General features: G+C 37.7%; 3 protein-coding genes across 4 annotated transcripts in view; 1 reads left to right on the top strand and 2 right to left on the bottom strand.

The window, feature by feature from the left end:
- LOC146488610 (uncharacterized) overlaps positions 1-1,778 on the bottom strand; it is a 2,298-nt gene extending 520 nt beyond the window's left edge. The window contains exons 1-2 of the mRNA XM_085116738.1: positions 1,622-1,778; positions 1-1,240 (exon numbers count right to left, since the gene is read on the bottom strand). The exon at positions 1-1,240 is cut by the window's left edge and continues 520 nt beyond it. Coding sequence (XP_084972864.1) covers positions 351-1,240; positions 1,622-1,763 — 1,032 coding nt within the window. The 5' untranslated portion in view covers positions 1,764-1,778 and the 3' untranslated portion in view covers positions 1-350. The remainder of the gene's footprint in view (positions 1,241-1,621) is intronic.
- The window catches only part of LOC146488609 (sorting nexin-13-like), a 30,517-nt gene extending 9,717 nt beyond the window's left edge, over positions 1-20,800 (top strand). The window contains exons 4-32 of one of the 2 annotated variants that reach the window (XM_085118821.1): positions 2,148-2,269; positions 2,535-2,644; positions 4,261-4,371; positions 4,577-4,665; positions 5,821-5,904; positions 8,693-8,739; positions 9,351-9,445; positions 10,004-10,122; positions 10,864-10,969; positions 12,613-12,668; positions 12,865-12,945; positions 13,490-13,570; positions 14,183-14,287; positions 14,790-14,854; positions 15,283-15,320; positions 15,518-15,550; positions 16,052-16,092; positions 16,470-16,542; positions 16,955-17,094; positions 17,212-17,316; positions 17,502-17,612; positions 18,888-18,983; positions 19,164-19,226; positions 19,317-19,384; positions 19,477-19,554; positions 19,628-19,696; positions 19,767-19,879; positions 20,451-20,502; positions 20,603-20,800. In XM_085118821.1, coding sequence (XP_084974947.1) covers positions 2,148-2,269; positions 2,535-2,644; positions 4,261-4,371; positions 4,577-4,665; positions 5,821-5,904; positions 8,693-8,739; positions 9,351-9,445; positions 10,004-10,122; positions 10,864-10,969; positions 12,613-12,668; positions 12,865-12,945; positions 13,490-13,570; positions 14,183-14,287; positions 14,790-14,854; positions 15,283-15,320; positions 15,518-15,550; positions 16,052-16,092; positions 16,470-16,542; positions 16,955-17,094; positions 17,212-17,316; positions 17,502-17,612; positions 18,888-18,983; positions 19,164-19,226; positions 19,317-19,384; positions 19,477-19,554; positions 19,628-19,696; positions 19,767-19,879; positions 20,451-20,502; positions 20,603-20,741 — 2,490 coding nt within the window. In that variant the 3' untranslated portion in view covers positions 20,742-20,800. Of the gene's footprint in view, positions 1-2,147; positions 2,270-2,534; positions 2,645-4,260; positions 4,372-4,576; positions 4,666-5,820; positions 5,905-8,692; positions 8,740-9,350; positions 9,446-10,003; positions 10,123-10,863; positions 10,970-12,612; positions 12,669-12,864; positions 12,946-13,486; positions 13,571-14,182; positions 14,288-14,789; positions 14,855-15,282; positions 15,321-15,517; positions 15,551-16,051; positions 16,093-16,469; positions 16,543-16,954; positions 17,095-17,211; positions 17,317-17,501; positions 17,613-18,887; positions 18,984-19,163; positions 19,227-19,316; positions 19,385-19,476; positions 19,555-19,627; positions 19,697-19,766; positions 19,880-20,450; positions 20,503-20,602 lie in introns of both variants that reach the window. The other variant, XM_085118813.1, reaches the window with a different exon arrangement.
- A 155-nt stretch (positions 20,801-20,955) lies between these two features.
- LOC146488608 (uncharacterized) lies at positions 20,956-25,711 on the bottom strand. Its single transcript, XM_085118839.1, has 4 exons — positions 25,492-25,711; positions 23,856-23,945; positions 23,348-23,454; positions 20,956-21,344 (listed from the first exon to the last, which is right to left on the bottom strand). The coding sequence occupies exons 1-4, from the start codon at positions 25,556-25,558 to the stop codon at positions 21,144-21,146; spliced, it is 465 nt and encodes a 154-aa protein (XP_084974965.1). The 5' UTR covers positions 25,559-25,711; the 3' UTR covers positions 20,956-21,143.
- Between the last annotated feature and the right edge of the window lie 11 nt (positions 25,712-25,722).

Raw genomic sequence — 25,722 nt, 5'->3', positions numbered from 1 at the left:
TCGGGATACATTTGTATTTGATCAGGGGCTTATGACCAAGAATCAACCAATCAGAGTGCTCATTTTGTTGAGTGAAAGTCTAGGTATACAACAATTTAAGTTATCCGTACATTCCTGTGGCCTACTTCATCTACATATATGTCACAAATGGAACAAAATATATCATGTAGACTGAAGGGAAATATTTTTGTTACAGTTGTTGCTTGATTCTTTAGGCTTCAAGAGTCTTAACTAGAGATTAGAGACCTGTTAATAATTTCAACGCTCTGGAAGTAAATATGCTTTCCGCTGTTTCCATCATTTGATAGAGGGTCTGGAAGCTGTGAAATCTGTCCATCTGAAAGGTTGATTTATGGTTGGGAAACATCTACTTGGTAATCTTCATCTTCCACTGCTAGGACGCCATTTGGATCAACTCCAAAGTGTTCAATTTCAGTTTCGCTCAATGCAGTATGCCCAGAATGCAAGTTCTCCAGCATACCCCTCTCCCACATTTGCAGTGGTGATTGGTTTCTTTCAGTTGATACTGGCCGATTATTCATTTGCCTGACAAGCTCCTCGAGAGAATTTTGTATTCTCGGAATGTAGACATGGTGCAGGCTGAAAATGTGTACATCGTTTAGAACATCTAAGTTACCTTCATCTTCTAGCTCTCCAAAAATGCGAGAATAGAATACCAACACACCAGAATAAACATCACGATGTGTCCTCTCAACCCTGGAATTATGGACCGAAGATCCAGTAATGATGCTGCCTCTTCCTGGTCCACGATGTTGTATCATGTAAGCAGCAACATGATAATTCTCCATACCGTAGTCAGAACGCACCCTTGAGGGTAATCCCCATGTCGTCACCGCATTCTGAAACAAGGAAAGCACTGTTTCTGCTTTATTATTGTTCCGACAAGCAGCATACAAAATTAACCTCGTCTTCCCATCAATACAGACGTGCGTTATAAGCTTATATCTGATTAATTTGTGCCCTGAATCTATATGCCATAGACTATTGGGAGTAGGTACATTATACTTTCGGCGATGAATGACCATTCTCCAGCGTAAAGCAGTTCCAACAGGATCGACACGTCGTAGACACTCGGTGATTCTCCATCTTTGAACGTTCAAGCCTCGACTTCTCAGTGCACCTATAAATCTTCTTCTCCCAATGTTAGGAGTAAGGAGTCCTGTACTTGAATCGCCGGTTATACTTCTGTAAATTTCATCCAGTTCATCGTCTGATATATCTGAAAAGGAAGAATCCCTCAAACCAAATTCTTCACGTCGCCGGTGAAGGGTTGAAACGCTGACCTGGAGATACCAGCAATTGCTTCCCAAGAAAAATAAAGTGATCGCAAATGCTCAAGTTGTTCTTTCGTTATTTCATAGCGCTTACGACCTCGTCCTGTTTGTGAAAGATGCATTGGTGCTGAGTAAGATATATTAAGGGCATCGTAAAAGTCTGCATTGTCATGGCTTTCAATCAGACTAGCCAGTAATGCAATTAGCTGGGTCAATGAATGCTTCAAGTTCTGTACAGGATCTTGAAGCACAACTGATGAAATACCGGTTGCATTTCCAACACCGTTCGTTATGTCACTCATCAGGTCATCAGAAGGTCAACGTACCAGATGCATCCAGTAAACGATGCCTTGATTCACTTAGAATCTCTGCAGTTAAGACCTGTTCACTCGCTAAAAGATTAAGAACGCTTTTGAGATTCTGCAGAAAAAGTGCGAAACCGCGTATATTTCTTTCTCGTAACACCATTCGACGTGACCTGTGTTTACGAGCCGCCATGTTTGTTGCACACGGCAATTGCACGGCCGCAAAGGCTTGTTGGAAAAAAAGCACAAAAATAATTCCTACGTTCAACAAATTTATTTTGCTCACTTCAGAAAAAAATTAACAAAAATAATCATGAGGAACATAAAATTAATTCCTCCTTAGAAAAAAATAATTATCAAGTACAAAAAAATTAATTAATAGCAGTTAAACCATTTGGCCTTGGACAAAAATAATTTCAGACGTACATAATATTAATTACAAACAGTGAAAAAATTAATTTACTGACAAGGGGAAATTAAATGCTTTATTTTGACCAGAACGGGCCTTCATATTATTGAACATTTGATTTCATTTGATTTGTGTCAGGTGTTGCAGCTGTTTTTTCGTGATTATGTCCATGGATGGTATTACACGATTAGTACAGATGAAGGCTTCTTGTATGATCTCAGACAGACATTACAGAGGGCACTTATAGCATTTGCAAACAGGTTAGATACAATTTCAAATATTTTGCTGTCTATGATACATATGTATATGACCTGTTCTTTCTATACGCTAAAACTACTTATCAATTCATGAATTACACTAGTCACGGTAAAACCAATTTGAAAATACATCTGGAGTTTGAAATGTCTTTGGGTGTTGGCTCTTAGAACAACTCTTTATTATGGATAATTTGATAATTGTAGTCTGGCATCTTGTTTGTTTTATACTCATAAGTCTCTGCATGCTCATATCTTGAATGTGTTTCAGGTCCAAAGATGTTGAATGGGTAAATTTCTTGACAACACGCTTTGTGGATGATATAACAAATCATTTGAAAATCTACCGTAAGGCTAAACAGAGAGTGGAGAAAAATGAAGGTGTGAAACTCATTTTGGTTTGTTCTGTTGCACACCCATTTTAAAGCTATAGAGTGTGTGCACGGTGGCCATGTTGGAGGACTAAAACAATAGATTGAAGATATTTGCATAAAAATAGAAATAATTTATATATTTCCCAAAGGAAAATCATTGAATTGTTGTGGTCCTCCAACATGGCCACCGTGCACACACTCTATTAATGACTTTTGGAATACAATGCTTTTGTTTGCTACAGGACTGTTCGAAGATGAGTACCTTATAAAACCTGTTAATAAATCCACATAAAAAATCAGCCCTTTGGGAACTCTAAATGCTTGCTAGCAACACATTAACGTATGAATTAGACCCAACTTTAAATTGATAAATTGTTCTGAATCAGTAACATAATACTCTCTTTGCAGCTCTTATATAAAATTATTCACATTTTAGCAAGAGAGTTGTGTAGTGTGGCCATGGGTGGTGGGTTTGGCAAACAATAAACAATAAGTTGCCTTTGGTTCAAGCTTCCCAAAGCCACTAATTAAAACTTCTTTTTATCACCTGGCATCACTATGACAACTGCCAGGTTTGGACCTGGATTTTTTAAGTGGCTGTTGCTGTGGTCAGCTACTATCAGGAAACTTAGAAAATACTAGAAGTAGACCCATCCAGGAAATTCCAGGGGGGGGGGGGCATAGTAACACAACTGGTAACATCATGCTAGGTATCCTGTGATGGACTGGCATTCCATCTAGGGGAGAGTAGTGGAACTCCTAGTTGCTTCATGCTGGGTATCCTGTGATGGACTGGCATTCTATCTTGGGGGGAGTAGTGGTACTCCTAGTTGCTTCATGCTGGGTATCCTGTGATGGACTGGCATTCCATCTAGGGGGGAGTAGTGGTACTCCTAGTTGCTTCATGCTGGGTATCCTGTGATGGATAGGCATTCCATCTAGGGGGGGAGTAGTGGTACTCCTAGTTGCTTCATGCTGGGTATCCTGTGATGGACTGGCATTCCATCCAGGAGAAGTAGTACTGCTTCTAGTCTCTTCATGTTACAGAAACTGGTATAAAAGGTAAAGTAACACTTTGAGCCATCTGGCTGGTGTTTAACATGGTTTCTGTAGCACTAAGCAACTAGGAGTATTGCTTCTAATCCCTGGATGGGATGCTAGCCCATCATAGGGTTACCCCAGCAGTATATCACTGGTACCCATTTATACACCTGGGTACGCCAGTGAAGCTAGAGAATGTGGAGCAAAATGTTTTGTGTAGTAATTAAAGGAAAAAACGCAACAATGCAGAAAGCAAAGAGAGCAACGTAGCCTCAACCTACTGACCCTCGGCCAATATTCAACCATAGTGACAACTAAAGCGTAAGTCATGTGGGCCTCTTCTTACCCAACCATACATAATGTTATTTACATTGAGCAGTCTTGCACACCCAATTTACAGGTGTACCAGCATGGTGAATACAAACCACCTTGCCATCCTTCAGCTGATCCACCAGAACATTATACATTATACTATCCCCATTTACAGGGAATATCCATGGACAGTTTCTCAACTGATAGCCTGTTGTGTGAGGCTGTTGACTTCATAATTTATTTTTGTTTTCATTTGTTTGAATGCATTAGGTGATGATAATGCCACACTGGATATAGAAACAGCATTCTTTCAAGTAGAACACGAAATGGAGATGGGTATATGCAGAGAGCAAATTTGTCTATCAGAAGGAAAGGAAAAAGGTAATGCTTATCTACAGTTTCATCAATACTATTTCAGTAACATAACAATGTTGCTTTCAAAGAGCTTTATAAATAGGACAAAACATGGTTAATGTGTTTCTCTGTTACTGGGTTCCACATGTATATAATAAACATGGTGTGCTTACAACATATTCATGTTTTATATAATTAACTGGTTTAATTTATATCACTTTTATATTTATAGACTACCTCTCTGACATCAGTGAAATGTTACTATACCTCCTCCTCCCTCCTGAAGACTTTCACAACAAACCATTTAGATATTTTTTCAGGGTAAGTGTTTGTCTTGGTTTGCAGATAATCATTTGCTGTTTATTTATACATATATAAAGTTCTGAGTCCAGCTATTTTTTTGTTCTTTTATTATGCTAGTCTAAGAATAATATACTGATGGGTTCAAAAGCAAGACAGTATAGGTCATGGTTACAAATAATTTATTTGCACTCCTTACTATAGCCTGAGCAACCACAAATTTATATGGAGACAGCTTAATTATTATATATGTGAAAAATTTGAAATTTCTACTGACAATATTATTATTTGACTGTCATCCATGGTTACAAAACCAAATAGAACATGTGTGTGCAAAATTGGGACTCACAGAACTTTGAACAACATTGTACATTATGATGGAAGAAAGTGCTGTTTTGGTTCAACTCAAAACTAAGGAAAAGGAAATTGATCATTTTAAATGCAAAGTGCAAACCTAAACATATTCTGGGAGACTAGATTAGGCCTAGAATACTGAAGCTGGTAAGTACACATTGTGGTACATTGTGGGTCTTAAATAAATGTAGTTCTTATTGTGCCTATTATTCAGTGAAACTTTAATTAACTGGGCCTGGTTTTAGCCTATAATTATTAGGGCTATAGTAACTAAGCATAGACTAAACCTAAATTAGGCCTCATTAGGCCTAGGGTCTAATATTGCTATTGTCAGATTAGCCTTAGTCCAGAATACTCATTATAGTTTCAATCTGCAGGGTTTATTCTAGATCATGGCTTTGCTGATTTCCAGAAAAAAAATGCAGCATAAGATTTACGTTGGCACATCAAATGGGGTTGTTTGTTTCTGTGTTCATATTCTACACTTTCTTGAGTTGCTTTTACATAGACTGAACAAAGATTTTGCCCCCCCCCCCCACCCTTCTTGAAAAAGGGCCTCCTTAAATTACAGAAAGGGGCTCACTGGATCCTCATTGGTTAGTTTTTAGAATAAACCTTGAATCGGACTGACACATTCAAAATGAATTCATTTGATTAAATGGAAGAAAGAAAAGGTAGTTTTAAACTTTGGTATTGTTTGTAACAGTTGTTAGTGTCAAATGGTTAGGTACAGTTCTAAGAAGATACGTAAACATAACCGGTAAATCAAAGCAGTGATTACCCCTGTTACTGTACTTGTCTAATGATTATTAACTTTCACAGGAAATGATAGCCACTTGCGTGTTATTTCCAACAGTGTCCATGGTCTGTGATCCAGACTATGTCAATCAGACAATTGCCTGGCTGGTGAGTGTATGAGCTGCCTTTGCTAATTAGTTAACAGGTTGAGAGCCATATTTTTACATTTATGAATATGCTGTTAGAAAACCATTTATTATTATTATTATTATTATTATTATTATTATTATTATTATTATTATTATTATTATTATTATTATTATTATTAGAGAAAAACTTGTTCCCTGATCCTGTCATATTATAACGGGTGTCTCGAAAACGAAGACCTCTAAAACGAAGACCCTAAGACCCTAAGACCCTAAGACCCCGAAAACTCGAAAACGAAGACCCCCAAAATTTCCAAGTGTAAGTACAAAAAAAATGAAATAACATAAAAATACATTAATTTATACCTCAAGTGAAATTTAATTCCTTCCTGTGGTTCTACCATGGTTGTCCGCCATCTTGAGCTGAGCAACCGCGTTTCTTGGAATACTGACCGGAAGTGTGTTTCCCGCTCTACTGGACCGGAGGCGCGTTTCCGAACTTCTCAGTTGCGCTGCTGGGTTTTTATTTAATTACGAACTGCAAAGAAACGAGTGTTAAATCCCTCCTTCTCAGAATTACAACCACGCGATCGTGAGAGCAAAAGAAATGAAGCCTAGGCTTTCTACTATGAAAGTTGTTGTAATAAATTTGAGGTTCTTCAATCCCGAGTACATCCATACATTTATCTCTATAGCAAACCAGCTGTGAACTGCTGCTAAGCCATAGTTCGCGGGAAAAATACAGGGAAATGTATGGAAAGTTCAAAACACGACTGGACGCTTTCTGGTACATCCCTCCAATTTTTTCCCTAAAATCCTTTTCCTAGTACCAAAAGTTTCCAATTCATGAATATTTTAGAAGCGATGTTTTATGAAAATTATTTGACATCGGATTTCCATACAAACACTGTTATTTCAAGCCTGTTTGCCTACTCATCAAAATGGCATCAAAAACCGTTATAAGGCCTATTTTACAGGGAGGCTGATGAATTTTGTTAACAATAGGAATCGACACTCGGGATTGAAGAACTTCAAAATCATTGCAGCAACTTTCATAGTAGAAAGCCTTGGGTTCATTTCTTTTGCTTTCACGATCGCGTGGTTGTAGTTCCGAGAAGGAGGGATTTAACACTCGTTTCTTTTGCTGGTTGGTTATTAAATAAAAACCCAGCAGCGCAACTGAGAAGTTCGGAAACGCGCCTCCGGTCCAGTGGAGCGGGAAACACACTTCCGGTCAGTATTCCAAGAAACGCGGTTGCTCAGCTCAAGATGGCGGATAACTATGGTAGGACCACAGGAAGGAAGGAAATTTCACTTGAGGTATAAATTAATGTATTTTTATGTTATTTTATTTTTTTTGTGCTTACACTTGGAAATTTTGGGGGTCTTCGTTTTCGAGTTTTCGGGGTCTTAGGGTCTTAGGGTCTTCGTTTTAGAGGTCTTCGTTTTCGAGACACCCTATTATAACAAACAAAAAGGTTTCTTTTTCAGGATCAAAAATTTATGTTGAATTACAAGCTTTCGATTCCCTCTCGGAATCTTTGTCAAGTGGTGGAGGATGTTTTGTCACATGATTAAGTTGATAAAATATCACGTGACAAAACCTCCTACACCACTTAACAAAGATTCCGGACGAGAGGGAATCGAAAGCATGTATTTCAACAAAAATTTTCGTTCCTGAAAACAAAACCTTTTTTTGTTATTATTATTATTATTATTATTATTATTATTATTATTATTATTATTATTATTATTATTATTATTGATTGTTTGCTTTTCTGTTTGTTCCTTTTAGCACCGGGGCCAAACCGTGGTCCTTAAGTACTAAGTAGGCCAATCAATAATTGAAAGAAACTTCCTCTGAATGTGAGCGTTTCCCAGAAGAGTAATCTTTTGTAGCTCAGTGATGTTGATTGAGCCTGGGATCTTCTCAACGTACTTATTCAGTCCCCTTTTGATGATGCCAAGTGTTCCTATAACAACTGGAACTGTCTCTGTTTGCATCTTCTACATTCAAGCTATTTCATTTTCCAAGTCCTTATACATGTACACTACTTAGACAGTTTTTATTTAAATCTTTTTATTTTTTTAAATCAATATTTGTACCATCAGGAGCATCCAGTTTAGCATAGCTAGTTTAAATGGAGCCCTGATATCTTTTAGTGCAGTGTTTGTCTGATGGTACTACCACGTCAATAATTTGGCATGTCTGATTTTTGTGATCTTTAATCCAATGTCATGTTTGTTGGCTGCTGTTTTCCTGAATGTGCATATTCCACAATATTGTTGCTTCCTCATCTTCTGTCGTGATCATACCATTTTTCAGTTACCTTGCATGTTAAAGTTCTTGCACACCTTCCAGTGCAGATATGATGCTGCCTTATCATGTCTGTGGATGCATGATTTCAGTTTTGGCAAGCTCAGGGCATCCGGATACAATGTGATCTACAGTTTTCTCATATTTGCCACACATTCTGCATAACGGTGCCATCTTTGATGATGTGTCCTTGATAAGATCTTGTTGCGAGACTTTGGTTGTGTACTGCAGCAATGAGACCTTCTGTTTCAGCCTTAAACTCACTACTCCTTAGCCACTGGCTAGTTTTATGATGGTCCACATCAGCTTCTTTCATCCTTTGGGGATGTTTCCCATGGCATTCTTTGTTTTCCCACTGTGTAGATAGTTGCTCTTTGGCTTGCTGTGCTGTGGCCTTTTGTTTTGTTCCTTTTGCATATATCATGGCTGGTTCACTTGCTACTTTTGGTGGGCCAGGCAATCATTTTTAAAATTATTTTGAATTCCCTTTCAGTGTAAAGATTCAACATTCACAAGGGAAGCTTTTATGACAATAATAAGGTAAACATTGTTCTTCTCAGTTTACAACCACTTACTTTACTCTGGAGTAAAAATTAATTATGGAACAGAACTGGAAGATCATCCCACCAAGTTTTGAAATTGTAAATTTACTTACATTGATAACATTATTTGTAACATGTGATTATAGTAATTTATTGGATGCATGCACTGCATGTGCAATTTACTGAACATTTCTGTTAAAAGGCTTAGGTAACCAGTCCAGTAAATTGAAGGTGCATTCAAAGAAGAAAAAATATCAAACAAAATGACTTATAATAAAGACCATCCAAAGTTAATAATTTCTGTCTAAGGCTTTCCCTGCAGTGGATCAAAAAATTAATGTAAACAAACCATGACAGAAGATTTTGTAATTGTTGTGTTCAACAATCACATTATATTAAATAGAAAAAAGACCCTTCCAGTTATTTATGAAACTTAAGCAGTTGTGAAGAGAAAGCCTAACAAAAATTCAGGCTTGAACGGGATTCAAACCCATGGCAGAGGTCATTGCAAAACTGAGTGTAACTACAGGATGTAAGTGCTACAGGATAACCTAAAACATTGAGATGACTTCACTTACCTATACATAGTTACTGAATTTTAATTCAAAGGGAAGGTCTTTCAACTGTGGAAGATGTGGAGGGTACAAAGGATAAAGTTGATGTAGAGATTGTAAAGTTAAGAACTCATGATTCAGAAGCATCAGGTAAGGTGTAAATATTCCATGTCATTGTCGCCACTATGCTCATAGAATTTGAAGAGAGGTATTGCCTTCATACAACAGCTACAAGGACAACAACTCAGATTTGTAATATGACACCAATAACTTATGTCTGTGGTGATTTGGTTAAGTCATTTCATTAAGTACTACAGCCATCATGTTGCCTTTAAATGAGAAGTCAAAATTAATGGTAAACCTATTAAAAAGTTCAATTAAGAAATCTTGAAATATTAATTAAAGTTGATCAACCAGTAAGATAGTATTTAGATTGATTGTCATTTATTAAATTTGAGCGTTCATATTGCTCTTGTTCTGGTCATTGTTTAACAATTTTTTTTTATGATTTGAAGGTGGAAACTTACTCTCTTGTTCTACAATACTCTTCTGGTAGTTGTTTTTATCAAACTGTTGTAGTTCCATGCCCAGTTTTAAATTATAAATTAAAGTAAAGTTTGGTGATTAATGTATTATTTTAAAACATATTTGTTTTACAGTTCAGGGCTTCTTTCTGTTATGAAATGAAGTGTAATTATTGTTGCTTAGGTGCAGCTGATGTTGCAGTGAGGCAGCAGTTGAGCAGTCTTCTATTTGTAAAGAAGATCTGTGAAGCAAAGATTAGGACTTTAAAATATGGTGACGGAGAACTACCTTCTTTGCCCTCGGTGAGAATGCTTTACATTACAGTTGCAGTACATGTACCTTTGGAGTCAGATATTTATGTTTATCATTCTGTCTTTTTTAAATGTTTTGCTGTTGCAATTTTTGGTGTATATGCAGTATTAATAATATTTTTATAAAGTGAGACGTTAAAAAGCCATGAGTTCTTTTAACTTCATATCTTCTAAAGAGGGTAGTCTTCTAAGATTATTGGTTGTTTTCAAGTTTGGCTACCATGTACCAACTTTAAGCTTGTGTTGACATGAATAGTTACTCTGATTATCAAATATTAGTTACCAGTCCATATACAGTAATTCAATAACAAGGTGATTAACCCTGTCACACCACACTCAAAGCTTGAGTCAAAACTTTCAACTGAATATTATTATTAAGTAGTTCTTTCCTGTTGTGCTGTCTGCATTTTCAATACTTTGCAAGCAAGATGTAAAACTTAAGGATGATGTACTGTTGATAATCTCAACAGGGTAGCCTTGTCAATGTATTTATTGAAACTGATATCATGATATCCAAAGGCATTCTGCAAAAATGTACTCTGTCATTTGTGGCCTAAAAAGGCATTAAAATGAGTTTGGTGACCAAACTGTCTGTTCAGTTAGATATGTAACTTAAAATCTCATCTGTTTTTGTTAACTGAGCTGATTGGAAGGTTCATTCATAAATCAGAAAATAAAAACCAGAAAATAAAGGCTGATTTTGTTTGTTTTTTCTTCAATTCATTTAAACAGGAGCATCCTGAGGACCTTGGAAAGCTCATCCCACCAAACCATCCTTTGCCTATTCTGCCTCTCCAAGTGATTTTGGATAACAACATAGCCTTGTCCTATTTTATAGGTAAAAATATCTAACTATTGATCCTTAGAAAGCTGTTCTTAAATGTATTAAATTAATACTCCATCATGTTTTAACAAAGACAGAGGTACACATGTATGGATAGTCGGTCTTAATAAGCATAAATTTTGCCGTTATTTCTCGTTTCCTCTTATTTAATGGTTCCTTTGAGAAGATCTATCAAACACTCAAGATTGTGCTTTGTTAGGATATCCAACACCTCAAATTTCTTCCAAGAAAAACAAAAGCAACTCCACTACACTCTTTTTTTATAAGAACCTTTTTTATAAGAATGTTGAGGCTGACATTAACTTAAACTTACCCAGGCTGAGAATCACTTAAGAACAGTTTCATTTTGACAAAATGTTTTCTTAAAATGAACAATATAAATTTTTACAATAACTGTCCAAATTCCTGTGCGCTGATTGGCTTGTAGCTATTATCTATAAGAGTACAGACAATAAAAATGATGTCAGATGTAACGCGCGCGCTTTCTCGACGAAAAAAATAGCCAATTCTGCTTGCACTTTTTCCATGTTATTGTAAAAAACAAATCGACGGCAGTTTTCTATGGTCTATACTCTTATAGACCATAAAATGACGCCATAAAATGTCCAAAACTTGGCAGTGAAACCACTCGCCTGCGGCTCGTGGTTCCACTTGAGTTTTGAACATTTTTTGACGTCATTTTATGGTCTATAAGAGTAAAGACCATAGAAAACTGCCGTCGATTTGTTAAATGGATAAAATAAATATGCATGTACAACTTCAGTCTATATTTTCCAATTAACCCAAATAATAGGTGTCTTGGTCACGTCCGCATAGATTTATTGAAATACTATAAAAGATAACTAAGAACATCTTAAGAATGTTCAGCCTCAGCCCCAAAATTAGACGTTCTCGTAAAAAAAAAAGTGTATGTGTTATTTTTTCAACTTAGAACTTGTTGTTGGATGTGGTATTCTCAAACTCATTAATAATTCATGCAGTCAAAAGCCAATAAATGACCTCCATTTCGGTCAGGTGGATGAATCTTGATACCCCAATGAAACACCAGATGAAACACCACCAGGTTTTCATCTGAGATGAAACATGTTTTTCATCTGAGATCAAACATTTGCATTTTAATGAGATTAATTTCTTATTGTTTCATTTGAGAAGACATGTCAAAAACTCGGGCTTCGTGCTTTATCACGGGTTCCAAATACCTCGAAACAGATGAAAGCACTCGGCCTGCGGCCTCGTGCTTTCATCTGTTTCTCAGTATTTGGAACCCGTGATAAAGCACTCGCCCTCGTTTTTGACATATTACATGAAACATGCTGTCTAGTGTTTGACATATATGATATTTATTGCTTAGTGATGTATGGTGTCACCAAGTGTTTTAGAAGTATGGAAAGTTACATTAAACCATTATTTAAGTCCATAAATTAGTTCATTATTAGACATAATAATCAGACTTAAATAACCCTAAAGCATCTGAATTTTTTCCTTGTCACTGTTAATCACAGATTAGATCATGAGTAGCATTATATCCGTTTTAGAAACCAATTTGTTTTGCATATTTTGTTATCACCCTGAAGACAAGTTCATCTTAGTTGCCGTAACCTTTTTTCTGTACCAGGTGTTTTCTCTTCTTTTTTCAGAGTTTATGAACAGTGTTAATGGTCAAGCATATCTCTATTTCTGGCTGGCAGTGGAGGTATATAGTTCTGCTATTGTTTGCATTTATTAAGATACACAATCGAAGGTATGAAATCACTATAAATGTACAGAAATTCATCTTGGTTTCTGGGTTTCTGGTATGTATGCTCAGTTGTTGAAGGGAACATTATTTTTGAGTGTATGATATGGTGCCTTTGTTTATGTTACTGAGCTGTGCTTGTTTTTGTTGTTAGAGTTATCGGGTAACCGCTGAGCAGCAGCTGTCATTGACTCTTGAACGTCAGCTGATTGTGGAAGGCAATGGTGGTGATACTGTAAGTCAATAATATTAGTTTTGTGACTTTTCTTTAAATATTTGCATCTGTATGTTGGACTGTTAACAGTGATACAAACTAATACGTTCATGACTACTTAGATAATACAAATTAAAGTAATGTTTGCACCCCACCGAGGTGTGATAACAGTCTAGTAGCTAGCCTGTCAGAGTGAATACCTGTTTTCATGTTATATTCACCTCGCCTAGTGGTCGTTGAACCTATTGCTGTATAGTAATTATTTGTTTCCAGTTCAAGTGAAAAGGAGCATTGTAGTTGGTACCTTGGGTATGAATCCCAAACATGGACCCCTCGCTGTGTTGACTCCATCAAGAACGTGTTTTATGTCAAACTCTTTAAAGTGACCTGAGCTACAAATGGCAGAATTTCTGCAAACTTGCATGAAACAAATTTTTCTACTATACAGGAAGTAGTAAAACAGTGAATAATTATTGGCCTGCTAGTTCAATGTCATTACTGAGCATGGCGTGCATATCTGAGTGTTGGTAGCACAATTAAGGAAAATGATGTTCTTGTTCAGCAGGAGGATCCTGACACTGCAGTTGATGCTGAAGTTTTGCGATTGGCAGCACAAAATATCTTTGACCAATACCTTTCCGAAACGGTACTGTATCTACTTTCTAATACAAATTAAATAGAGGGTATATTTGTCTAAAGTGCCTCTTTAAAGCAATTCAACCTCTAACACACTGCACTTTTTTAAAACACTTACAACGTTTGTTTCCCGGGTGGATTCGACTGCAAAATAGTCACATTTTTGCGTTGGTCTGTCAACGATTGCGCACAGTCTTCAAAAACAGATCTGGAGTGAGTGTATGTATGGAGAGTGGTACCTCACACGCGTGTGAGGCGCCTCGCGCTCAAGGATCTGCGCTGTTAGTGCTTCACACCTTTAGATTTATTTTAGAGAAAAAAGAGAAAATATTAAGAGGAAAAGAAACGACGTGCAGGGATCAAAACTGTGAAATATAAATTTGAGTTCATTGTGTTACTTTGCCATAAGAATATGGCAACTGTGTAAAGGTGCTGTGATCCGGAGGTCCTAAGTTCATTTAATCTACTCTGGCCAATTGCATTTACTACATGTTATTCCCTTGTTCAAATCCAAGACCACACTATGTAAATATCCAATTGATAAACCTCCTCCCAGTTGGAATTGTTTAAAATCTTCATGTACCGTTATTTGTGATGTTCCTTATAGTGTCTTTCTATGTAGGCTGATCCTAGAGTTACGCTGCCAAAAGAGCTTCCAAAGAAAATTTTCAAACGGATCGCACAGGAGGAACCATCGCCAAACTGCTTTGATGACGTTCAAGGACAGGTGGCAAAAAATTGAATCTCTGTTACATAAGTGTTAAATGTTAAACCCAGGCTCTACGAGCAGTGTAATTATGGCATTGATGCAGTATTTGTAACCTCTTTATCTTTTATCTGTGACCGCCTTATCTTTTATCTTTGATGGTATCCTTTCCATCACAAACAAACGTCTATCGCTTCTTCAGGTTACAAAATTGTTGGAATCTAGAAAACAGAGTCGAATTCTTTGAAAGCGAGTTGAACAAGCCACGTACGAAAAGTTTTCAAATTAGCTACATGTGTTCTCATTCACTCACTCAGCTCTGACATTCCACAAGGCATCTTTTCCGCAGCAAGAGAGCGTTTATAAGAGATCTAGGTACATGTAGAAGAGTTGTGAAATTTATGTGATGTTAATATTACCTGTTACCTATCCACTTCGTGCGATGTGGCACGTAAGGCCTCGGTGTTAATATTGCCTTCAAATAAACAGAATAAGATATAAACGTTTTTCCTTTGTCTTGTAGGTTTATGATATCCTCCGAGAGGAGTCATTTTATGGTACTTTCCTCAAAAGTCAAGCTTACATTAGGTGGGTTGTTATAAAGTCAGTTTAATTGTAGAGAAATGTTTCAATGAAATGTGAGTGCTTTAGTTAAACTGCTGCCGGTTTCCAATCGTGCGTTTTCGTGAAATGTCATCAGGGTGTGCATGATGAGTAGTTCTTGTAATCAGTCTTATGCTGTAATTAATAGTCCCCGGTGTCTTTTATCAGTGTGCCTCTTAGACTGGATTATGGCAGATTCAAATTAATTGTCATTTTACTCAGTTTAGTACATTTAATGGTTTTCAGTTGAGTCAGTCTCAGGTGGTGTTGCCAGGAAGTGAATCCTTAATCCTTACGATAAATGTTTGTCGTGTGACCATATGAACCTATCTCAGTAACTCCATAAGAAATTATTTCTGTAGCCCGTTTCCAGTAAGCATGTCAGTTCTTATAAATCTCTTTTTTTCTTGTAGATGTCTGCTTGATTTAGAAATACCTCTGGAAAAGTCAGGTAATTTTTACTTGCATGCAATATAAATATTCAGTGAAACCCATTCGAATGCAATTGACAGCTGTCCAATAATAAACAATTCTAAACGGACCGCTTTAACTAAACGACATGGTCAAAACTAACGTTTATTATCAAGTAGTCGTGTTGGTCAAAACTGGATAGTAGTGATAGTGAGCCGTCTGGGTTTGTTTTTTCAGATGATCTTGAAACTGCGTCAAATGCAGATGAAGGTAAGTTGATTGAGTATGCCTGAGATGTAGTTGTGACTTGTCAGTGGCCAGTGAGCTGGCAGTTTCCTGTGCAGCTGTTCTATGTTCTCGGAGGTAGGCGTGTCTGCTCCGGAGAATAAGTAAGGCAGATGACAGCTGATGGTGTGTTCACTGGCCACATCTGTAGAAGGCATTAAAAACAAACGATTTCTAATCTTACTCTCAAACTATTATTGACTTTTATGGCAGTTTGGTTGTAGCATTCTACAGAGATAATAAAATGAATGAGTGTCAACAGTGTCTTACACAGAATGCTAATTGGAGATCCTATCACGATATAATGGGAATTTGGAAAGGGTTTTTGAGGAGAGGAGAACACTTTTCTTTTTGTTAAGATGAAGTCTCATTTCAGTTGTTTAATGCGAACACAAATCAAATATTTCCAGGGTAATTAGTTAGCGTGTGATTCTCGCAGTTGCTTTACAGAACAAGGAAGTAATTAATTTTATATTCAAACTTCAGATGATGTTGCCAGCATTGATAGTGAGCTGTCTCAAGCAGAGGTATTCATTTCTGTTCTTACGTTTCGTTCGCTTGTGTCCTTCACTGCGTTCAGTTCTCTTTTTAGCTCTGTGTGCTCAGTTATCCCTAAAACTATTATTTCTAAAGCTCTGAAAATACGCAGTATCGATATAAAAAGGTGGTGTGATTTGTTTCTTTATTCTTCTCAGTACAAGGTCTACAAGTAATATTTTAAAATTATTACGCGCCGAGTGGAATAGTTGCCCAAAAAAATTACTAGATTTCGGTGATTTCATTTTGTAAGAAAAACCAGAAGACAATATATCTCGGGCATGGTGTAATGGTTGATATCCCATGGCCGCTTAGCCATTCAAAACTCTGAAATTGCATTATCTACTGATGTGTTTGTTTGTATCAGGATAACCCACTCGCAGTCAAGCTGTGGACCCCTGATGATGACATTAGGATCAATGCTACCATTACCGAGATAGGTAACTGCGTTCGTTCTCTTGATTGCACAGCAGATGTCTACTCAGTTTTATTTTTGCGCGATACCTTAGTGTCTTTGATATTACAAAATTAATTGATAATTTATTTTACGATGTCACAAAACGGCAACTCGGTGAATTTCGCGTATTCTGTGGGTCATGTACTCAAACCAGGAAAAATGTAAGTCAACAAAATGGAGTTTTATAGCTGCAATAAAGCGTGCTTTAACTAGCAAGTGATGCCTACTGTTTATATTTTCTTTGTGTGAATTGTGGGTTAATTTTCGCAAACTGTTAAAGATGCCCCACTGAACCAAAAACAAACCCACGCGCGAATAAAATGCATTAGGGTATGATAAATTGAAAACCTTCTTCAGTGAGTTTGAATGTGTCATTTTTTCTTACTTTCCTTTAGGCTCATGTAAAGACACTGGAAAAACCTATGCCTTATACTCCATCAACGTGTACCGCGCAGGTTCAGAAGGAACAAAATCCTGGAAAGTTTTCAGAAGATACAGTGACTTTGATGACTTACACATGCACCTTAAAGAGAAGGTAGCTGTTTGAGTCAAGTCTTTCTTTCTTTTTCTTTTCTTTTTTTTTTTCCGGTTTGCTATGCCAGTTTGATCCCTACATATTTCGAGCGAATGACTTGTCTTTATTTTGTTACAGTTTGGTCCGATCTCTGCCCTTCTTCTCCCGGGAAAAAGAACATTTCACAATCTGGACAAGAAATTTCTTGAGAAACGGCGAGTTGCATTAGACTCCTATCTACAGGTGAGGTTTGGTGTGAGTTCCTCAGCGACTTGAAGCGAGATGTCAACTTTGAACATTGTGCAGTTGTTGTAAAACCTTATAATTAGTTCGCCACGGTTCACATGTGAATGATCAATAACAGCTATGAGACACATCCAGAGATCCAAACAAGTGTATTATTTGTTTCTTTCTTTTGTTTTTTTCAGAGCCTTTTGTCCACAGAAATCCTTGGTCAGCATCCGGGTATGTTTGAGATTGTAAATAATTTCCTCATACCTGGAGCTTATGCTCGTGAAAAGGGACAATTCGCCAGAAAGGTGAGTTGGCAACTGCATCCCCAGCTTTCCTCGGTTTTACAGCTCTGCACCGTTTCGTATGTTTTGCGCAGTAGTAGTAAAAGCCTTAGTTTAGCAGATTAGCGTATTTAGATCATTTGGCTCAAGGGATCTGCTTCAAAAGATCAACTATATACAACAGTACCTTATTATAGGAAATTAACAATGTACGTTGACAACGCGAAGAAAATTTACGTTACACTAAATTAACGCGGATTTGTCAAAAGTTAGGTTTACATGCATTAAATTAACGCGAATATTTCGATAAGCATCTTGCTTTATTTACTGCTTTTTTCTATAATTCTGCAAACTCGCACTTTACATTTCTGAATGCCAAACTGCGTTTTGACTTCCGTCAATAAAACCTTCCAAGACAAGTGCACGGATGTTTCTTAGTTTTTTTTTTAAAGCCGAAAATTTGGTTTTGAAGCCTAACTAGACCCTATCAATTCAAAAGATAGTGACTCTGAAGAGCCAATAGAGGAGTCATGAACTAATAAGGTTTTGTGATGAAATAAAGGTGCATGCTTTGAAATAACAATGTTGTAAAATAACGTGCATTAAATTTACATCGACATTAATTAAGATACATTAAATTAACGCGAATTTTGTAAAATTGCGTTAATAAAGTGCATTGTTAATTTCCTATAATAAGGTATGTTTGAAAACCATGTTCAAAACTACAATGAAAAGTACCACTTATACGATTGAAAATGAAAACAGACAGTGCAAAACATGAAAAATTTTTAATCCCTTGTAGCGAAAAACAAACTTCTACATCAGTAGAGTCAAAGTTTACTGCCGCATTAGGGAAGGGATGTTAATGTTTGAAAAACAGCTTCGCTTATTTTACCAAAGTGTTGTCCATTTACGGAGTATCAGCCTATTTCAGTGTACAGTGAACCCCCCTCCCCCTTCGTCCCCCCAAAATGAGTTCCTCTCAAAATTTCAGGTGCTAAGATCTTTCGAATGATAAGCCCTTCGAATGGAAGCCCATGGACTGTCCAGGTCAACTGTACAAAGCTGTTGGTTTCAAGTTATCCTTACTGTTAAACCCAACCAATTATGAAGCTCAAACGGATTCCCTCCAACAATAGACCCTCCCAGACAAAAGGACGAATATAGGCCCGGAGAATTGCGATATATTCCAAAGGTTCTTGTTTTCGTGCCGTGTACAGCTCCATTGTCCAGAGTTTCACTAGGACAAGCTGGTGACTCAGTGACTCAAACCAATGTGTGTATTATTGCCTGTGTTAGGTGGATACTCTTGTGGCTCCCATTCGTCATGTGTCACACGCAATCAAAACCGTACCGGATAGCTTGTCAGGAGGAGTACACAAGATATTTACCAAGGTACAGTTTATCAAGTGAGGGTTGGACGAGTCCTTAGCGTTTCCGATGATTTATTACACGCTCTGTCCTGCTCTTCGGATAATGAATTCTGTACTGTCATATGGAATGTAGTTTTTTTATGTCTTTACATTTACATCAAAATTGCCCTTATAACGTTTGTATGTATAATTATTCCATCAGCCAGGGCAGAGACGTGACTTGAAGGAAGACGCCAGACAGTTATACGTTGATATTGATGCCGAGGTAAAACAGTGAACGCATTTTTAGTTTGAGGTTAAACGACCTTTAGTTGTAATTTGTTTTTCTTTTGTCGATTTTACCGCTGTGTTGCAGGAGGATGACAACATTCCTCTCAGAATCTTGTTGTTGCTTATGGACGAAATATTTGACCTCAAGCACAGGTGGGAAATGCTTCATAATCTGTCTCGTCATATTGTTGAAGAGCCTGAGCTTTGTTGCAAACGTAATGTGTGTTGTAATTGTCTTTGCCCAGGAATCTGTGGCTGAGGCGCCGTATCGTGGTTTTGCTGAGGCAAATTATCAAGACCACATACGGAGACACAATCAATCGGTAAGAATTCAGCGACATTGGTTCGTCAGTTTTGCCTTGTACACTTAACGACTCGAATCTTATTTGCTTTTAGAAAAATCGTCGACTACGTAAACTATGCGACCTCATCAGAGCAGATAGCTGAGTACGTCAAGTTGTTCAGGTGAGTATTATCAGTTTCTGATAGTTTCAGTTTTTGCGTGATTTGATGCTATTTGCTTGTTGTATTTCAGGGATTCGTTCTGGCCAGGTGGAGTTTTAGCCGAAAGTTCTCCAGAGAGAAAGAAAGACGTTAAAGTTAGAACGAGAGTGGCTGCTAAAACGAAGATGTTTGGCAGTATACCAGGTAAATTGTTTGAATTATCCCTCTCGCGTGAGATGTCAACCCCGCGTATACCACGCAAATTGTTAAGCCTCTTCTTTGGGAGGAATTATCCCTCTCAGCTTTGTTTTCACCCCATAAGCAAACCTTTACAGTTTCAATCTGTTAGACTGAAGTTCTTCCCAATATCCCTTGATATTTTATGTAGACATTGCGCTCGAAGGTTGAATCCTTCGGGAAAAAAAAACAGCTGATCATTTCTTGTTAGCGCCTGTTGCTAAAAGAAACAAACCAATGAACGTAAGAACACTGATGAACTCATCCCGAATGAAATCATCCATCATAAAACCTTGCTATTAGAAAAATCTGCACTAGATCCGTCGATTGATGTCTCAGTAAGCTTGCATTTATTGAAAAATTTGTTTGTCCTTGTGTTTCTTGTTTTGATTGTCAAGTACCAGTTATTTGTCCGCCGTTTGTGAATGCATTGTATGAATTTAAGATATATTTTCTCAGTCATTTGCAGGGATACCATTTTTAGTAGTTGTATGTTGTCCTACTCAATGTATGTTTTTGTCTCTTATCTTTTTATTAGAGGAACTAAAGCGCTTTCTTGGCTCAGAAGTTACCATGGAGGGCGTTTGTCGGTAAATTTCTTTCACTGGTGTGCTATGCTGTTTGTTGGTTGGAAACAGACAATTCCCTACATTTATTCTAACAAAATCTCGTATGCTTTTCTCTCTGCAGGGTATTCGACACTTTTCAGTACTGCAGTTTAAACAAGCGTCTTCTGTACGTTCTGTGGGAGGGAATTCTAGAGTTACTCTTCCCAGATAACAAGTTTAACGACATCTTCCGCAAAATTCATGCAAAACCAAAGGCGTGATGGTAATGTAAAGTGATGCTGGTGTGAGCCGTCTGTCTTCACGGTTGAGCCCGCGAGACTGAATGGGGAGAGGGATGCTGCCACAGGCTGGTCTGCTATGCTGGTCGGCTTTTAAGAAAAATTGGATTGTAACAATCTTGACTCGTCCATTGCAACAAAACTGCTGTATACTGGCGGCGGAAGAAATGTCGAACAAGAATTTCAAAGCTAGAAACTGAGTACTGGTGTTCTTTAATGCTCATGTGTTACAAGGCAGATTACACGCCAGCGAAAGTCCGCATATACGTCTAAGTCGTGGTGTTCTGCACTATCCATACGTTCTTACTGATATAATGTCCTTTACTTGACTTAAACCTTATAATAGCAATGCCGAAAGTTATCTAAAGCCGTGAGTAACCGTGTTTAGGTGGGCGGTGGCACAACAGTAACTGGGATGTGCGCATGATCAATACAGTACTGGCTCACACTGCCTAATATGGTGCGACGGATTGTTCCCAGGCCTCTTGATCCCATCACAACCATCAAGGCATTCTTTTCCTTGACCAATTTGCAGATCACCTCTCCTGGTTTGCCTTTTGTCTCTATTAGGACCGAATACTTGACCTGGAAACAAGAGAGGACTGTGTAAGCAGCTATTATATAACTGAATTACTCTTCTATCCAAGTTCTTTATTTTATGGTAAGATAAACATTGAGGAATCAACGGCAAAAAGTAGTTGATATAGGCCATTTGTTGTGGTACGCTAGCATGAGGGGGGTGAGTTCGTTCTACAACTTCATCCCGCCACCTATAACTGTTTGGTAATTTTGACGAAATCTTGCCGTTGACGATTATGACGGATTTGGCAACTGTGACGAATTTGGCGAAATTCGTCAAATTGCCAAGCTTATGCAAATTAGCTCAACACACAAAAGCCAGCCAACAATCTTTATACAGGGAGCCCACATCACGAAAGTGATATTCAGTGGGGCCCTGTAGATTGAGAAAGAGAAAAGAAAAAAAATACATAACGCATTAAAAACTTCCAAATGATTTAAAAATTACAAATATTTTAAAAATAGAAAATACAAAGACAGCAATAAGGAATAAAAATTAGGAGTAAAAATTGAAAACTAGCTAAAAACACGCTCTTTGATACGTTGCTTAAAAATTAAAAATAGTCTATGTCTTTGAAAGACTGTTCTAAAAGGTTCCATTCCTTAATACCCTGGTAAAGGAGTCTCTTCTTTCCCTAGCTTGTTCGGACGAGTGGGAGACGGAAATCATTCTTTCTCCGGGTGATATAGGAATGGATGTCGCTGTTCCTAAAAATACTAAAATCATAATCTAGGAGTCCATGAATATACTAAAAGTGATCACGTATCTGTTTACAAGGCGACGTTGGGACAAAGTTGACGATTTGGCAAATTTTTTTTGTCAAATTGCCAACTTACGCAAATTAGCCAAACACATACAAGCCAGCCATGACGGATTTGATGATTTTGGCCGATGTAAGGAATTTGGTAAAAGTTTTGTCAAATTGCCAAGCTTATGTAAACTAGCTCAACAAATAAAAGCCAGCCATGTTGACGAATTTAGCGAAAGAGAGGAACTTTTTACCCGCTTTTTAAATTTATTACATCTCTCCTCGATGAGATCGAATACAAGTCACATGGCCAGAGCCCTCGCTCAGAAGAGGAGCCGCTAGGAATGACACTGGTTCGTAATCTGCTGCGTAAAGGGGCCTTGGCACAAAACAATTATGTTTATGCCGAATGGAATACCCACCCTACTTTTGTGTGCAATACCCTTGCAGGGCTTTTCAGTGAGATGCTAATATTAATTACAATTCATTCAATTAGATTAATTAGTGAAAAAAAAAGAAAGTAAAGTACTTGAAATCAGTCCCTGTTTAGAAAGTCTTCCATTAAACTAGATTGAATTTAAAAGAGGAAATAGTTTCCAAAGTTTTAACGTTTCGGTCTGGATTGTTCCCGGTATCCACTGTTCGATTGTAAAACGTCCTTTGTCTAGTCGTATTTTGTACAAGGGAAAGCTGAGAATATTGGAGACCTCGTTGCGAAAGTAAAGATGTTGTTTAACCGGCCGCCAACGCAGTTCTTTCCGTGCAGGCGTAATGTGGTCGAATTTCTTTGTTCCTGTGATAAAACGCACGGGAAAAGTTTTGAACCGTGGATGCGCGCTGGTGTAGTGGTTAGCGCGTCGGACGATCGACGATCTGTGTAATTGTCTTACCATAAGTCCGCCAGTGATAGATTATTGAACAAAGAAATTCTGTAAAAATGGTGTATTTCTAGCTGGTAAGTTTGTCTGTTTGGTGGTTTTCCTTCCGCACGCTTGTAGGGCATTCTCTCCAAAATTAGACCGCCCTTATACAGCCAATCAGATAGCGAGTTTACCTATAGTCTGTCACTGGTTTATGCTAACATCTACGAGATAAGTAAGTACAGTTTCCCTTGCACTAGTCTACCTAAACGGGATGGCTGCTTTAACAACAAAGGAAAGGTTAAGAAAGCAACCAATAGATGTTGTAGTTCAAATTTGCTTTGGGTTTGTTTCACTTTGTTTGCCATTAATACCATCGGTCAGACTCAGGGCTTGTTACCTCAGCTTGCTCACACTTTTTCTTGTACTTGTCAATCAAGTCATCAACCTTTTGCCATTGTGCTCTGACTATCTTCTCTATCGCCTCTTCCGTTATGTCGCTACCTACTAAAAATGAAAAATTGTGTTCATCAGTAACAAGCGAGGAGGAAGAGGGTTGGGCACTGCACAGTCAGAAAGCTGGCAAAAACAGCGAAGAAGAAAAACTTCAAACAAGTTCAGCTTTATTAAATAAAGAACCAGATGGTGCTGTACGGAACGATTTTTAACGCAGCATTGTTACGTTAAAAGTAGTTTCGTGTAATAGCGCGAAGCAATTTGTTCATTGATTTGTTGCGTTAAGGCATTGTGAGTTTTTGTTGCCCTTAAAAACTTGTAACGCATTGTCGCAACAAAATGTTGCGTTAAAAGTTGTGCGCGCCGCGGTTGTGTTGCGTTGAAAATTGTCCAGCATCACCTTAATTGCAACAAACTTAGAGACAATAGTTCCCATGATTGTGGTAACTTACGCGGAATCCTGATGATGGTGTTTGAAGATGCTTCGTGCACATGTAATATTCCCACAGTATATTCAGGTTTGTGCATAAATCGAAGATAAACTGTTAATACAGAAAAACCAATATTAACAACACAGAGCGAAAAATTATGAAAATTATTAAGTTTTTGTCTGTGTCATGGAATTCTGTTAACATACGACAGTTTTATTATTTAGGTAAAACTCCAGAAGATAACGGACCCATGATAAAGAAAGGAGCTAACAAGAAGAAGCGGCAGAGCTTGGCACCAAAGAAAAAGCAGTGATGGGCGGACCATGAATCAATAAAGAAAAAGGATGCTCATGATTGGAGAGCGGATCAAGAATGACGTCGAAAAAAGGCTTCGGAAGGAACAGGTCGGCTGCAGACCGAGACCAGAAGGACAATGGATCAGAGTTTTAAATTGAGGAACCTCTTAAAACTGCTGAATGAGTGGAGAGCAGGAATGGATACACACTTTGTACGCTTTGAAAAAGCTTTCGATTCGGTACACAGGGAAAGCTTGTGGAACATCACGACAAGCTATGGGTGACCAAGAAAAGTGGTGAGAGTGATGAAGGTTTTGAGTGTGCAGCTATAGACAACAGCGAGACGTCAGACTGGTTCGACAGCAAATCCGGTGCAATTCCGGTTCTTACTTATCATAGATTGGGTCATGAAAATGGCAAATTAAAGCAGACAAATGAAGGGGGGAATATGGTGCTCGTGATGAGCCTAAAAACGGCTGCGTAGGACACTAGTAAAGTGGGCGTTTGAACGGCTTTTGGGGGTTTAGACGGGGGAGGGGAGGGAATCCTCAAAATTTGAAAATGAAAGCAAACTGATCATCACGTGTTCTCGTGGTTTCGAAACAAATTTTAAAAAATGTTGTACTTTTCATCAAATTGCTTGTAGTTTATGGAACGGTTATAAACCAGTTCTTCATACTGCAGATGAATAACTTGCCTCTAGGTCCGAGATCCTGTTCCGGAGTATCTATAACTGTCTTTTATTTTATACTATTTTAAAAATTCAAGCAAACTTTGCCGGCAAATGTTTTGGCGATCAGTATTTAGTGAGTCACTCAGTCATTAAAAACTAAGAGAAGTACAAAGCTTCCAGTGAAAAAATAGCTTTTTATTTTATTTTTATTGGAACGACGAAAGAGCGACTCTGTTTATTGTGTATCTAGCTGTCTAGAATTTGTTTCCCATTAAGTTTATCTCGTTGATAGGGCAACGTATAAAACTGCTGGCTAAAAAATGTTCCTTTCGCTTCAAGACTGAATTTCAGCTGTTTCCATTGAAATCCAGCGAGAAAAAAAATTAAATCTTTAATTATTTAAAAGAGTTGATTGCAATCGGCATGAGGCATGGCATGTTTCCAGCGTAAGAGAAATTTTTAAACAGTAATTTATGCGAATAATCATCTGACAAATTCTTGAATACAAAATACAGCACTGCAGTGAATTCAAATGCAATCAGTATAAAACCGTGAAAACATTGAGAAACAGAGACATTCATCACAGAATCCAGCTCAGAATTAGCTCACTAAACTGTAAGTATAAAATTTCTTGACGGTATTTAAGCTTAACTTGCAAATATATACATATTGCTTGCAATGTACTCACACTCAAATGCTCTATCGCTATGATCGCTGCCATCTACTGGAATTAAAACCAACTGCGATTCAGACATGGCAATAATTCTAACAGATTTCGCTCAACAAATAGGCTGTGGGTCTTTCCGCTTAGAAAGATAGCGAAGTATCGATTTGTTGAGCGTCTTGTGGAGCGACAGATATCGACGGCGACAGGAAGAGCCCACACCGAATTTCCCGGGAAAGGAGCCAATCTAAACAT

Source organism: Pavona decussata, unplaced genomic scaffold (assembly GCF_977016875.1).
Source record: "Pavona decussata unplaced genomic scaffold, jaPavDecu1.1 SCAFFOLD_9, whole genome shotgun sequence".
Taxonomy (NCBI): domain Eukaryota; kingdom Metazoa; phylum Cnidaria; class Anthozoa; order Scleractinia; family Agariciidae; genus Pavona; species Pavona decussata.
This window is presented reverse-complemented; position numbering and strand designations above follow the sequence as displayed.